General features: G+C 39.6%; 1 protein-coding gene across 1 annotated transcript; it reads left to right on the top strand.

The window, feature by feature from the left end:
* Positions 1-5,638: 5,638 nt before the first annotated feature.
* LOC132489137 (E3 ubiquitin-protein ligase RBX1-like) lies at positions 5,639-5,980 on the top strand. The gene has a single exon (XM_060098080.1). It carries the CDS (start codon positions 5,653-5,655, stop codon positions 5,977-5,979), a length of 327 nt encoding a protein of 108 aa, XP_059954063.1. The 5' UTR covers positions 5,639-5,652; the 3' UTR covers position 5,980.
* The last annotated feature ends 7,869 nt before the right edge of the window (positions 5,981-13,849 follow it).

Here is a 13,849-nt window from a genome sequence, read left to right as displayed (position 1 = left end):
ATGCACCCCACCCCTGGCCAAGAAAGCTTAATGTTTAGTTTGAGGCATCTGTCTGACTGTGTTTTTCTACTCCTTTGTGAATAGGAAGTACACATCCATACTTTAACCTATTTGATGTGACTGTAAATATTGTGGATCCTCAAAAATAAAAATTGGTGTTCCAGTGATAATTTTGGTTGTTCATTTTTAGGCATGAACTTGAGATCCAAGGGAGTACATTAACTGAAATCCAATGGATTTCTTATTTTTGCTGTATGAGAAAATAACAAAGCCCTTTAAAAAACATCTCAGCTAAGAAATTGTAGGGATTCTCAGTTGAATCTAAAAGATTGTCCAAAGTTCCTTGGCAAAAAAGTGAAGCTGTCCCAACCTGATGCCAAAGAGCTGCTTTATATATACAATTAGAAGAATGTCAGTTTGTTCAAGATAGACAGAAAAGGTTGATTTTTAAATCTCATGATTAAGAGGGGAAAGTTCCATGTCTTCATTAGTTATATGTATGCTAGCATGTTTAATAATTTATATTTTCTATGTATATGTTATATTGTTTGTTTCCTTTTAAAAATAAGTTCTTGAGCGTTCTAAAAGAACTCTAAACTTGTAAGTCTGAATTTGTGGTTTTAATGTAAACCATTTGGGTTTTTAGAAGGTGTTTGAATGTCTCTAGGCTTCAAAAAATGTTTCTGTTTGGAAAAGATACCTTCCAAGTCACCAATTAAAATACTTGAGAATATAAAGCTTCCATTTATAAAAGGAGTACAAACAAACATTTTTTCAAACTTCTGTTTGAAAGAATGTGCATAACTGTTTTGCATGAAAAATGAAAAGATATATATGTTTCTCATTTCGAGATGAATTCCTAATCAGTTCATCTAAGATGTTATTATAAATTAAACTGTGGGTTGTTTTTTTTTAGTGACTAGGGTGATGAACTTGTGAGCTGAGAAACTGTTTTAACTAATACTTTTCTTTCTCAACAAAAAATTTATGCAAAAAATAGTTTTATTTCTATACATTTCAGAACTGTAGCATGGCAAAATCACTAATATGTAATCTTACATATGTAAATTGGAACATAGGTTCAGCTGTACATAACAGAGATCCAAAATAACAGTACCTTGAATAAGTTAGTTAGAAGTTAATTTTTCTCTTGTTCACCAGACTGGAAGTAAATGGTGCAATCCTGGCTTAACAGATTTACTCCATGAGGTCATTCAGGGACCCAGACTCCTTCTACATGGTTGTACCATCTCTAGGATGCTCCACTTATTCTCATGGCCCATGATGGCTCACCACCTTATCCACAGTTGAAGCAAGGTAGAAAAAAAGGGGCAGAGTAGAGCACACCTCCTCCACTTTAAAGGCACAAGCCTAAATTTACACACACCACCACCATTTTTATACCATTGTCCAGAACTTAGCCTCATGGCCATATCTAGGTGCAGGGGATGCCAGGACTTCGAGAAAATTCAAGATCTCTCTTATTATAGAGGAAGGAGAATTGGTATTAGGGACAGCTAGAAAGCAGTCTCTTCCACAGACTGCCCCTTTAGCCACCCAAATATCCAAGTGCACATGACTTACTTTCCTTTTTCCCACAGAAGATACTCCCAAAGTCCCATCCAAGATATCATCAAGTTCATAGTCCAGATCTCTTGGCAATGAGCATTTCTCTCCATTATGTGGCTCCTCTTGGTCTGATTGCCTACAGTCTAAGAAAAGTTCTATTCCTACCAACAGTGATAGATTTGGAACAGAAAAGGGAAGAGGAGGAAACACAGCACAGTCACCATTTCCATAGCAGTAATCAAGTCCTTCTGTTCACCAATCATGAGGATCCCTGTCCTGGTGATGGAGCAATTCCCTGATTTAGCTCTGAGAGGAACCCCCTAGTGTCTAAGACTCCTAGTTCTGGGAGGTAATTCCTTGCCCACTGGCCCCTGCAGCCACATCTGAAGGGCACTGGAGAGTAAATGTTTCTCGGGGAACAAACAGCTTGTTTGTTCAGCTTGCTTCCTGTTGGAGCATGTTTACAAGTTTGGTGGTAGCTTAGAGAAGCAAGACTACTACATATGAATCATAAGTTCATACTCATACTTCCAATTCCAATCAAACACTACAAGATTCTTCATCTCCTTGTCCTACGTTATGTTTGTGACACCTTAATCTTTCGGTAAGAGCCTGCTTCCATCAATATCAATATAAGTATCTATCTATGTATCCATCCATACTCATTTGCTCAGTTCTAAGATATGCACAAATAATTTCAGAGTGACTACATCAATATCTCTACTACTATTAAGTAGTGTTTAATATTTCTTTAAGTCCTTTTTGTCGTTGGAATATATTCCACTAAGGGTGTACATCAAAGCACTATATTCAAAAGTCACTTGGATTAATTATTTTTGCTCTGTGCAGTTATGTTATTGTTTTGATACATGTTGAGGTTCATTTGTTTCTGTTTGTATTCAGTGTCAGGGTTTTCCCCATGCTTTCTGAATTATCAATTATTTTTGACCAATAGAAATACCAGTGAAAACATATCCCCCAGAAAAGGAGATTATATGAAAAAGGTTGATTTCCTTGGTGTTTAAGGTACATTTCTATACCCCTCCCCCCCAAAATAGGCAAAAGACACAAACAGAGATTCAGTGAGAAAAATTATAACTGGTCAGTGAATATATGAATTAATAGCACCTACTTCATTGCACTATTCTGAGAAGAAAATAAGATGCTTGATTATCACAGTGGTTGGCCACACAGTAAGTCCTAAATTACTGCTAGCATAATAATGATCACAATCACTGTTCTGAGGAGTAATCTTAAAAAAAAAATGATATACTATTTTTCACATTTCAGATTAGACAAGTTTTTTTAAATTATTTTTAATATAATGGTAATAGGTAGTATTGGTGACAATATTAAGAAAACAACTATTATATACTTTTGTGGAGGTATAAATTATTATCTTTTTGGCAGGCAACTTAACAATACGCATCAAAAAACCTTAAAGTTTTATAAACTCTTACTCAGCAACTGCGTTTTAAGGCAATTACCATAAGGGTGTAATCAAATAAATATGACAAGATATATGTACAAGTGTGCTTGCAGGCCTAGAAACTAAAAACAGCCAGAAATAAACTAAAAGTCTATTTATAAAGAATTGGCTAAATGAATTATGATGCATCCAGCCTGTTTTTTTGTTTTTTGTTTTTTTTTTTTTTTGCGGTATGCGGGCCTCTCACTGTTGTGGCCTCCCCCATTGCGGAGCACAGGCTCCGGACGTGCAGGCTCCGGACGCGCAGGCTCAGCGGCCATGGCTCACGGGCCCAGCCGCTCCGCGGCATATGGGATCCTCCCAGACCGGGGCACGAACCCGTATCCCCTGCATCGGCAGGCGGACTCTCAACCACTTGCGCCACCAGGGAGGCCCCCAGCCTGTTTTAATTTTCTTTAGCCCCACTGAATAATTCAGCTGTTTTAAGGTCTTTTTACCATCAGACATTTAAAAAGAAAAATAATTCTAATTTTCTTCTTTTTAGAACAAAATGAAAGCTACAGCTATTCAGTGACATTCCCCACCCCTCGCAACCCTCTCACTTTTGTTTTAGTGAAAGACTTTCATGGATTCAGATATTAATGTGTTTAATATCAGAATTAATGTGTTTTTCTTCTCCTGGGTCATAGGTCATCTATGAAAGTTCACAAGATTTTCAACTTAGAATGATCTAGAAGGAAAAGTTTGAGCAGGGTTTCATCCAAGTAGGATAAAGATAATACTGACTGCAACAGCCCCAGTGTATCCAGAGCTTGCTCCCCAGATTTCTGTCCACCAGAATTGATAGCTTTTTATCCCAGTTCAAAGCTATTACATCAGAAGGAACAGGGGCATTAACTCTCTTTGGTATATATTTCACTTTAAGACTCAGGAAGAGAGGAGTAGGTCAAACTAACATTGGCTCAACTGTTTTATCTAACATAGGGAGACAAGTCTAATAAATTAGAATATTCTTCTGCCTGGGTCCTGCTGACCTTCACAAAACTATCTTTTAATCATGAGAATTCTCATGATCTTAACTCTGAATATGTGTATGGTCTTGGTTACTGTTTTTTTACAGCAAGAGGAAAAGCATCTGTAGAGGAAAATTCCCACTTACAGACAGACTCCTGTTCACCATCATAGTCCCAGCCCCCAAGTTAGATCCTTACAATCAGGAGGTGAAATCTGTCACTACAGCATACAGTTGAATCCTATACAGCCTTTAAAAGAGATGATGTAGATCTATATTTGTTGGTGTTAAAATACACATCTGGTAAAATTTTAAGTTAAACAACTTGCAAACAACTATGTGTGGTGTTATACCATTTTTATGGAGAATCTAGAAGGATATATAATGAAATACTAACCATCTGGAATATTCCTTAAACTAATTATTTTTATTGCTATTCATACAATCTCCATATTTTTAATTTGGTTGTTTTATTTTTATAATTATTGAGGGTTTTTTCCTCATCTTAATCACTCTTGACTTTTATTACACCACTTCATCTCATTTTATAACACTTTATCTCAACATCTTCTTTGTATGTGTACTTAGCTAATTTTGTCCCCTTATGTGTAAAAAAAAAAAAAAAAAAGAAATGACAACTGTTAGGTCCCATTTGACCAGTTTGGAGGTACAAAATAAGTTCACGTCTCCTTTTAAGGTTTCAACTAAATGGTCTGAGTCTACATCTTCCCTTAGCAGAGTGACCCCTTGATGATGACACCATATGTCCCTGGGACCCTGTTTTTGGTCTAAGGCATCAGGCCAGAGCTGGAAGCTATCCTGTGGGGCAGGACGGGTTCCTGTCTTCACTCCACTAGACCCAACACATCAGTCTTCCTTGGCAATCATTTCATGCTGCCTCTTTCTCTCCATGTGATGATTTAAATACCTCTTAGTGTGTGTTCCCATATAGGAACCTGCTGGGCAAGTCTATTTGTAAAACAATTTAATAGCCTTCCTTGTAAGAACAGATAAAAGGGGAATGTACCACTTTATCATCCAATAAACAAAGATGTTCCTTTGGTTTTGACTTAAAAAAAAAAAATGTGTGGCCTAACAGTTTGCCCTAGGATAGTCTATTAGTAGCTAGAAATCCATTCTCAAAGTGTCTTTTTCAATCCCAAATTTACTCCCTTTAAATCTGAGAATAAAGCATACAAATTGATATTTTCTGTCATTAACACAAAGACCCTCCCCCAAAGCGGCAATCCTTGAATTGTAATCTACAGATCAAATAAATCAGATTCTGACATAAACCTAATGGTGGACTTAAGGAGTGCTTTAGGTTCTATATCACATTTTGACTGATTTCAAGTGAAATCACGCAGTCATCTCTTTAGAGATGACAGTCAATCAAGATCATCATTGCCAGTGTTCAGACCTCCCCGTGGACTTTCCACGCACGACAGCGGCAGGTTTCCCCACCTGTGAGCTGCTTTCCCAAACACCTTCGCTGCCTTCATCATTCAGGTCCTCTCAGCTTTGTGCCCCTTGGTTATACACCTTACTAACTTTGGCTCATCTCCATGGGCCTTAAGAAGTATTAACTCCTTTAATGAAAATGCATTGTAAGTAGCCGGGCGACGTAGCGTGTGTTTCCAAAATGGCGGCAGCGATGGATGTGGATACCCCGAGCGGCACGAACAGCGGCGCGGGCAAGAGGCGCTTTGAAGTGAAAAAGTGGAATGCAGTAGCCCTCTGGGCCTGGGATATTGTGGTTGATAACGGTGCCATCTGCCGGAACCACATTATGGATCTTTGCATAGAGTGTCAAGCCAACCAAGCGTCTGCTACTTCTGAAGAGTGCACCGTTGCGTGGGGAGTCTGTAACCATGCCTTTCGCTTCCACTGCATCTCCTGCTGGCTCAAAACACGGCAGGTGTGTCCGTTGGACAACAGAGAGTGGGAATTCCAAAAGTATGGGCACTAGAAAAAGAGAATTCTTCCATGAAGCTCAACTGTTTCATTAGCCATTTAATGACTTGCCCTCCTGTTACTTAATTATAAATTAGATAGAACCGTGTTTTTTCTGCTTTGTCTTTTCAGTTTGCTATTCCTGCACCCATATTGTATTCTGTGTCAGATAAAATCCAGTTGGATTCTAGGGGGAAAAAAAATGCATTGTATGATGGTTTACTTTAACTACACAGGTTTTGGGGGGGATTTTTTGTTTGTTTGTTTTTTTAGCACAATGCTTTCTACAAGCTCTTTTCAAGAACATTTTTAAGCAGTGAAAATCTCCCTCTCCGCAACAGGAAAGCATTACATGGAACTTCTGTAAATGAGAAGGATCAAAGCTGCTCTGGTTAGAACCAGGCAGGGGGTTCACCTCTAAAATTCTATTCATCCCTACTCCCAAACCAAGTAGCCCCCAAATAATTTCAGAAAACCTGTAAGCTTAAAAACAAGGGGTAAAAAAATAAACCACAAGTTTATATCAAACAAAAATTTGGTTCACTGAAAAAGGAACTGAAAGCAGCCATCCAAGTATACCTGAAGCACTCGCAAGCTTTAAAAAAAAAAAAGGTCTTTAAACTTCAATTTGGGGACTTCCCTGGTGGCGCAGTGGTTAAGCATCCGCCTGCCAATGCAGGGGACACAGGTTTGAGCCCTGGTCTGGGAAGATCCCACATGCAGCGGAGCAACTAAGCCTGTGCACCACAACTACTGAGTCTGCGCTCTAGAGCCCGCGAGCCACAACTACTGAGCCCATGTGCCACAACTCCTGAAGCCCGCGCACCTAGAGCCCGTGCTCGGCAACAACAGAAGCCACTGCAATGAGAAGCCCACGCACCACAACGAAGAGTAGCCCCAGCTCGCCACAACTACAGGAAGCTCGCGTGCAGCAACAAAGACCCAACAGCCAAAAATGAATTAAAAATAAGTAAATAAATAAATAAATTTATTTTAATAATTTAAAAAAACTTCAGTTTGTTCCATTCACTTAGCTGAAGCTAATAATGAAGCCAATAACATTTTACTTTGCATATGCTTGCATCTAGTTCAGCTCAGACTTTATTTCATTGAGTACATTCTATGGGCAGATCTTATCATGTTCTGAGTGTTAGAGAATGGCTCTGTCCTGCCCCATTGCCATGAATAGGTCAGATTGTAGTAGCTTTATTTGGAATACAGAAGAATACTAAAATAAATGTATGCTTTACACTTGTGGTAGTCTAGAATTCAGACAGAGATAGGTTATACTGAAAGGCAACAATATTTACCCAGTGTCCAGTGACTTACAGGGCCACCTGCCTTGTTCCATACTTCTTCTGGAAAGAAATGGTAATAGAGCAAGTTCTTTTAGGTGTGAAATCATTCTTGTTTGTTAACATTATTCTAATCATGCAGAGACTTTCAGGCCTCATAGGGTGCTACATTATGGTCTTGTTTTTATCAACATTTGTAACAAGGCACATCGCCTATATTTATTAATATGGTACATACAGGTATAAGTCAGTTCAGTTGTACTTTAGAACTTAGGGTCAAACGACAGGATACAGAAGCACAGGCTAATATACAACTAAGTAGATTATCTCATACAAACTGTAATGCTTTGGGATTTTTCCTTGGGTACCAGGATAGTACCTATGCCCTCTTTATCCAACTGAAAATTCCAACAGACTCAGTTAAAACATGTAAAGCGTTTTAATGGCAAAGCGGACAGAAATGTATGCAGGTGGTTACACAAAGCCAGAGACAAGCCAGCATGCTCTCAAACGAAGGTTCAGCTCCCAGATTCCCACAAGGATTATCATCAGCACTGAGTGAGGATTCCACGAGGCAGAGGAAGCTTCTCTTCATTCCTCTGCCCACCCTCACTCCCACCATTCTTTCCCACCTGCTGCCAACTGCTCTGAGCACAACCTGTTCACCAGGTGAAGGAACAGATACAAAACAACCCCAGCACATTTCTGAATGTTTCCTGTGAGACAAGGGAAGGAAAGGTCAGTTTCCCAGGCACAGCTTACCTTCATGGGCTCGGACTTCAGGCCCACCAGTTTAGTCCTGCAACATGATCATGCAGACAGGATAAAATGGATTTTAAGATAAAAAATGGTAACCAGGAAGTATAGAAGGAGACAGGCCATCTCACCTGAATTATTTCGAGGATAGTGAAACTTATTGCATAGGTTCCCTAAGTTAATGCCTTGCCAACTGGTTTGGGGGTGATCGTCATTTTATTTATTTAATTTTGGCATGTCTTCTAGCCCTGCCTGTAGTATATAATGAACAACAGAACCAGGTTCATGGAGGCTGCTCTGTGCCTGTTTCTCAAACTGTTCATAAAAGCAAGACTTCAAAAAAAGAGACCACAAATGATAGAAAGAATAATTTGATGGTTTTATAAATGTATATAGTTTACCTTTGACCAGCTACTTAAAAGCCAAGATTTGAAATGGAGGGGAAAAAAATCACAGATTTTCTCATATTGGTAACAAATATTGATTTGAAGGAAAGATTAAAAATAAAATATAATTTCATAATGCAGTATAGACCATAGTGAGACTCATCATTAATAACCAGGTAAGAATCCACCTTGGTACACAAAGACACAATATGGGGATAGAAGACTTGTTAGCAATGTCAGGTAAGGACAAACCTCAAATGACCAAACAGGTCCCTAGAGAACACTATGTAGCACACAAGTATTTTATTGTTTGGCCAGCTGCTTATATTATTAGCTGCTGTGAACATGCATTGGGCAGCATATAGAAATAAATGGTTTGTAATACGTTTTGAAGACAGCAAGTCTTCAGTCCCTAACCAGACTGTCTTGGAATTTGCCTTATGTGTGGGATGTTAGCAGTCCCATGATGGTTGAAATCCACTATTTCATAGTAACAAATAATTAAAACAATGCAAAATTTTCTCTTTCCTCCTCTTTTTCCCCAAGCAAATGAAGTGTGTTTGTTTTCTATTTGGGGTCTCCAAATTCACAAAACTTAATTTACCTGTGTGCTCTGTGACTCATACTGTTTTTAGTTAATATCCTCTGGCCTTGTGCTAATTTTTATTATTGTCTAGTTCAATTTTTGGAAGTTATTTCTCAGTCATTAACGTAATAAACTTAAATAATGGCTTTTGGCTGAAACAAGAGGAGCATCTGTGAGAAATCTACAAAGATTAAGACATCATCATGCCACCCAACAGAGACAGAAGTGTAACAAGATCTCTCAAGAAAACCTAGCATTATTATGCCAGGACAGGAATGGCACATTCCAGAAGGGCTGGCATTTCCCTGACTCCACTGCATCCACTGTGTCAGCCCTATCATTCATCCTGCTTAAAAGGAAACCCAGAATACCTCCATTTCTGTCCCTATCAAGAAACAAAATCTTCAAGGATATATATAACTTGAGAAACAAAATTCTGAAAAGTGTACCTCTTCAAGTCAAATTCTCATGTCATGGAGAAAAACTAAAAACACATGACAGGATAAAACTCTAAAAATGAGGGTCCCATGAGTTCTCTAATGTGGTTTAATTTACATAGAGCCAAAAGAAACACAAAGACCCAAAATGTGGCTATAAAATATCACTTATTTTGTAAAGTTAGAATAAAATTGGCATAATACAATTATCCTTGCCATTCTTCTAAGGTCCTTTCATCTGGTGTCTGTCAGTGAAGGATGCAGTTTGTCTTGGGTCAGCTTTCCAAGAAAGGACAAAAATCTCTCTCTCTTTTTTTTTTTTTTTTTGCATATAGCCTTAAGCAATTGACTTTTTTTTTTTTGGCATGAGATGTCAATCCTAGCTTTATTTCCTTAGTAGGAAACTTTCTGCCATATAAAATGCAGGCACAATGGAAGAGAGAGTCTTTTTATACTTTAGTTCCCTCTCCCTTTTTTTTAAGCAAAATACTACATGCCAACTTGCAGGTGAAGCTTTGAAAGCCCTAATTTTTCTCTCTGAATCCTCAGTTGCCAAGGGTGGCATTGGTAAGGAGAGATGCTATTTCACATACATACCCAGCCAGGTTTCCTCTCAATTACTAGTAACATCTGGTATCCCTCTAGGGTCTATTTGAGACCCATAATTATTTCTTTACCATGTAAATGATTACAAATATCTCTTTCCCAATACCCTGCTTCTTCCAGACTTTACTACTGGCACACCATTGTAAGAAAAATAAATAAGACAATTCCTAATTCCGTGGTTGTGATCTCTGCCTCACAAAATGATAATCAACAGGAAGAGTGGTTCATAAGTACTGGTCTGAACCAGTGATTCTAATACCAAATGTAAGATAATTGCTTTCCTTAGAAACCATCAATCTACTGTTCTCTCTTCACTGTTCCTTGTGGATCCAAGACCTCTCTCCAGGGACATGTTTGGCTTTCAATATTGTGGGGAAAAATTCTTTGACAATGCAAGTAATTTAAAAAAGACCACCCACTCTTAATTTACTTCTATGCTTTATCTTTCTATTGGCAGGAAAGCCAGATTTTCAAACCATTGTCTCATTTAGGCCTGGGAAGATATTTAGCCTTAATGGATATGCCAACTCCTGTCTCCTGAGTATAAGAAAGTTCCTTTAACCACTGGATACATTCAGCTTGGAGCAAGAAAGAACACTCCTTGTACATGAAGGGTCATCTGCTTTATAAGCACATCAGAAATTACTACCAGCCTTTTTACTGAGCTGTAGGAGAATTGTAAACTCAACTCTAAGGTCAAAGGACATACATCAGAAGTCAATATTTACATGCATGTCTTTAGCAATTATAACCAAATACAAATTTTAAGATAGAAAAAAGTCTGAGATCTCACTATGCCCGAGATTAGTGGTTTATAGAATCCTGCCTGACACCTGTGGACCATCCTTTCTTAATTACCCAGATATTCCGGTGTGTTCTGGGGGGTTTGCAATGTACCACTTCTCCTTGAAGAGTCACAGGACTCTTTCCTCCTTGTGACTTATCCGTAGATTGGGGCAAGAGCCTGATACACATTAAAGAGCAGGAGCTGTCATTCTGTCTCACCCCTAGAACAGACCATGGCACACCCAGCAGGACTTCAGTATCTGTGCAATGAAGGAACGAGAGAAGACTTTAGGACAATCGATCATCAAATGCTTCTCGAATGTGTGGGGCTATCTGTAAATGTGGGAGCAGTTCTAAGGATGAGCTGAATAAGTGGACTAGAGTGGATGGAACAGACTTAGCAGAGGAGATAAGACTTGAACTGACCATGAGGGCAGAGTAAGATTCCTGTAAGTAGTAGGCTCTCCATAGAGTCGGGTGGGGTAGGGGACAAGAGCCAGGGCCAGGAGTAAAAGGGGACCGGCAGGGAGATCCTTTCTCTCTTTGCGTTCTCCACAACCTGTCTCGACAGTGCAAGGTGTTTAAATCTTGGTCCACCATCTGGGGCCTGCCTCCCTGCATGCACCATGCAGCCTTCCCTGTTGTGGCCACTTCCCCGGACCCCTTGGAAGCCACATACCAGTCCCCTTGTGACTCCACAGATGGGCACAGAGGAATGTGCAGGATCCCCAGTCCTTCATCCCTTCCCAATCCCCAGTAATCTCTCCTGTGTGTCTCCACCTGATCTCTCAAGAACATTCTCTCTTTCTGGACACCCAGCATCACCTTATCAATGGGCTTGAAGTTTTGTGAAAGATAGGGAAAGCTTCTGGAGCTTGTGCTTTCCACACCACAAAGAATCCTGGGCTGGACTTCCAGTAGCTCTGAGTAATATTAACAAATCTTGGAGAAAGAACAATTCAGGGGGAAAACATAAATAAATATTACAACTAATTAAGCTTCCACAATTTCTGCCAGTAGCTGTAGTTCCTCTTCTTACTTCCTTAACACACTTTAAGTATATATAAATAAAAGTACAAAGTAAGTTGTCAAAATAAAAAAAAAAGATGGAAATCAACCTTGAATGCTTGGTTCAAACCCATCCTCTGGGGAACTTAGAATCTAACAGAAAACCTCCAGCACAGCCAAGACCTTTCTTGTCAATGACCATGTTAATTAAATACTACAACAGGGGCTGGTCTGGGAATAGGACTACATGTGACTAAGATAATTAACTTGAGGAAAATACAAACTGAACTGAAGCAAAGAGGTTTGATTTCCTGCATGAGTCATCCAAAGAGAGTGATGATTTGCCTATTTGAGAGATGAGATTAAATAACTCAGAAAATTTAGTGACATCGAAATTCAGCACCACTAGTTTTCTCTCTGCAGCCTGCCAGTTTAGTCTCCTGAGACTTCCCAGTGTCCTGGAAATGAACACATCATGCATGTGCAGCAGCTGTGCTAAGCTGAATAAAAGAAATACTTTGTTTGATTTGTACAATAAAACCACAATTAGCTGAAGTGCTTGGAGAATAGAATATCGTGGTTACCTCAGGGTTAGGTAAAGGATGCTTTAGAAAATGCTGGCAAATTCTCTCTCTCTCTCTCTCTCTCATGACTTTATGTAACAAGCTGGAGAACACTTTATAAAATCATTAGACTCGGACTTCCCTGGTGGCGCAGCGGTTAAGAATCCGCCTGCCAGTGCAGGGGACACGGGTTCGAGCCCTGGTCCGGGAATATCCCACATGCCGCGGAGCAACTAAACCCGTGCACCACAACTACTGAGCCAACAATCTAGAGCCCATGAGCCACAACTACTGAGCCCTCGTGCCACAACTACTGAAGCCCGCATGCCTAGAGCCTGTGGCCCGCAACAAGAGAAGCCACCGCAATGAGAAGCCTGCGCACCGCAACGAAGAGTAGCCCCCGCTCGCCACAACCAGAGAAAGCCTGCACTCAGCAACAAAGACCCAAGGCAGTCAAAAATAAATAAATGAATAAATAAATTTATTTAAAAAAATCATTAGACTCAGTGAGCCCACTTTCCTGCCTCGGTAAGCAGGGCATGGTGAATTTTAAAAATCCCTTTTAAATTATAAGGAATTTAATATTATATATGTATGTATAATATGTCAAGGAACTTAATATAGTTAAATTATTTAAGTAACAATAATGCTAAAACTTACATGGCCTCTGAGTCACGTTTCAGTGCACTAAGGGAACCAGTCTCACCCTGCTGCTTCCACTCTCCCTCAGCAAAGCCCAGAATATCGTCTGGAGAGGAGTGTTGATGAAGAAGGGGATTCATGCCTCCAACTCCACAGAAAATATGTTGCACAGTCATCTACTCGTTCACACCACATTTTAACTTGCCCTGGGAATGTTTTTTCTGAAATGCTCAAATCCATGTATCATGGCTCTTTTGTAGTTTTTGGAAAACTACTGAAAAAAGTATCCATTTACATGGAAGCTCTAATTACTTGAGCTCCAGTTAAGGGGAGTTTTCCAGTTTCCCAGCTCTCTCTGTTCTCTCCACTTGGCAGCACTTTGTAGAACAAGATAAAAAGGGCAGCTTCCCCAAGTTGTGGTCAGAAGGGAGTACCAGGAGGGGGCATGCACTGATTTTAGTGAAAAAGAATAATTCGTACTTTGGTTCTGAAATCACTCAATCAATGATGATCGGGTGGCATATTTGCCACTTGGTATTCTAGGGAGCTTCCATTTTATATTAATACTTAAATTGGTGTCATTGTTATTTCTATTTCACTTGTTCTCATGGTTGTTGCTTTGCAAGTGTGTGTGTGTGTGTGTGTGTGTGTGTGTGTGTGTGTGTAAACTGAACCTCTGAACAGTACTGAGGCCAGCACTGGTGTAGGGGTGGAGGCTGCTGCAGTTTCCACCTCCGGTGTCCATCTCTAACATGGGTGGGCATGGTGCTCTTCTGGGCGTTTGCAGGGAGCTAAGCTGACTTTACGCAGAGGTTGAGAAA

The sequence above is a fragment of the Mesoplodon densirostris genome, chromosome 4 (assembly GCF_025265405.1).
Source record: "Mesoplodon densirostris isolate mMesDen1 chromosome 4, mMesDen1 primary haplotype, whole genome shotgun sequence".
Taxonomy (NCBI): Eukaryota; Metazoa; Chordata; class Mammalia; order Artiodactyla; family Ziphiidae; genus Mesoplodon; species Mesoplodon densirostris.
The sequence above is the reverse complement of the archived record's forward strand: the minus strand, read 5'-3'. Positions and strand labels throughout refer to the sequence as shown.

What these genes read in the sequence shown, in the direction of transcription:
- LOC132489137 (XM_060098080.1), top strand. Translation starts at nt 5,653, where the DNA reads ATGGCGGCAGCGATGGATGTGGATACCCCGAGCGGCACGAACAGCGGC.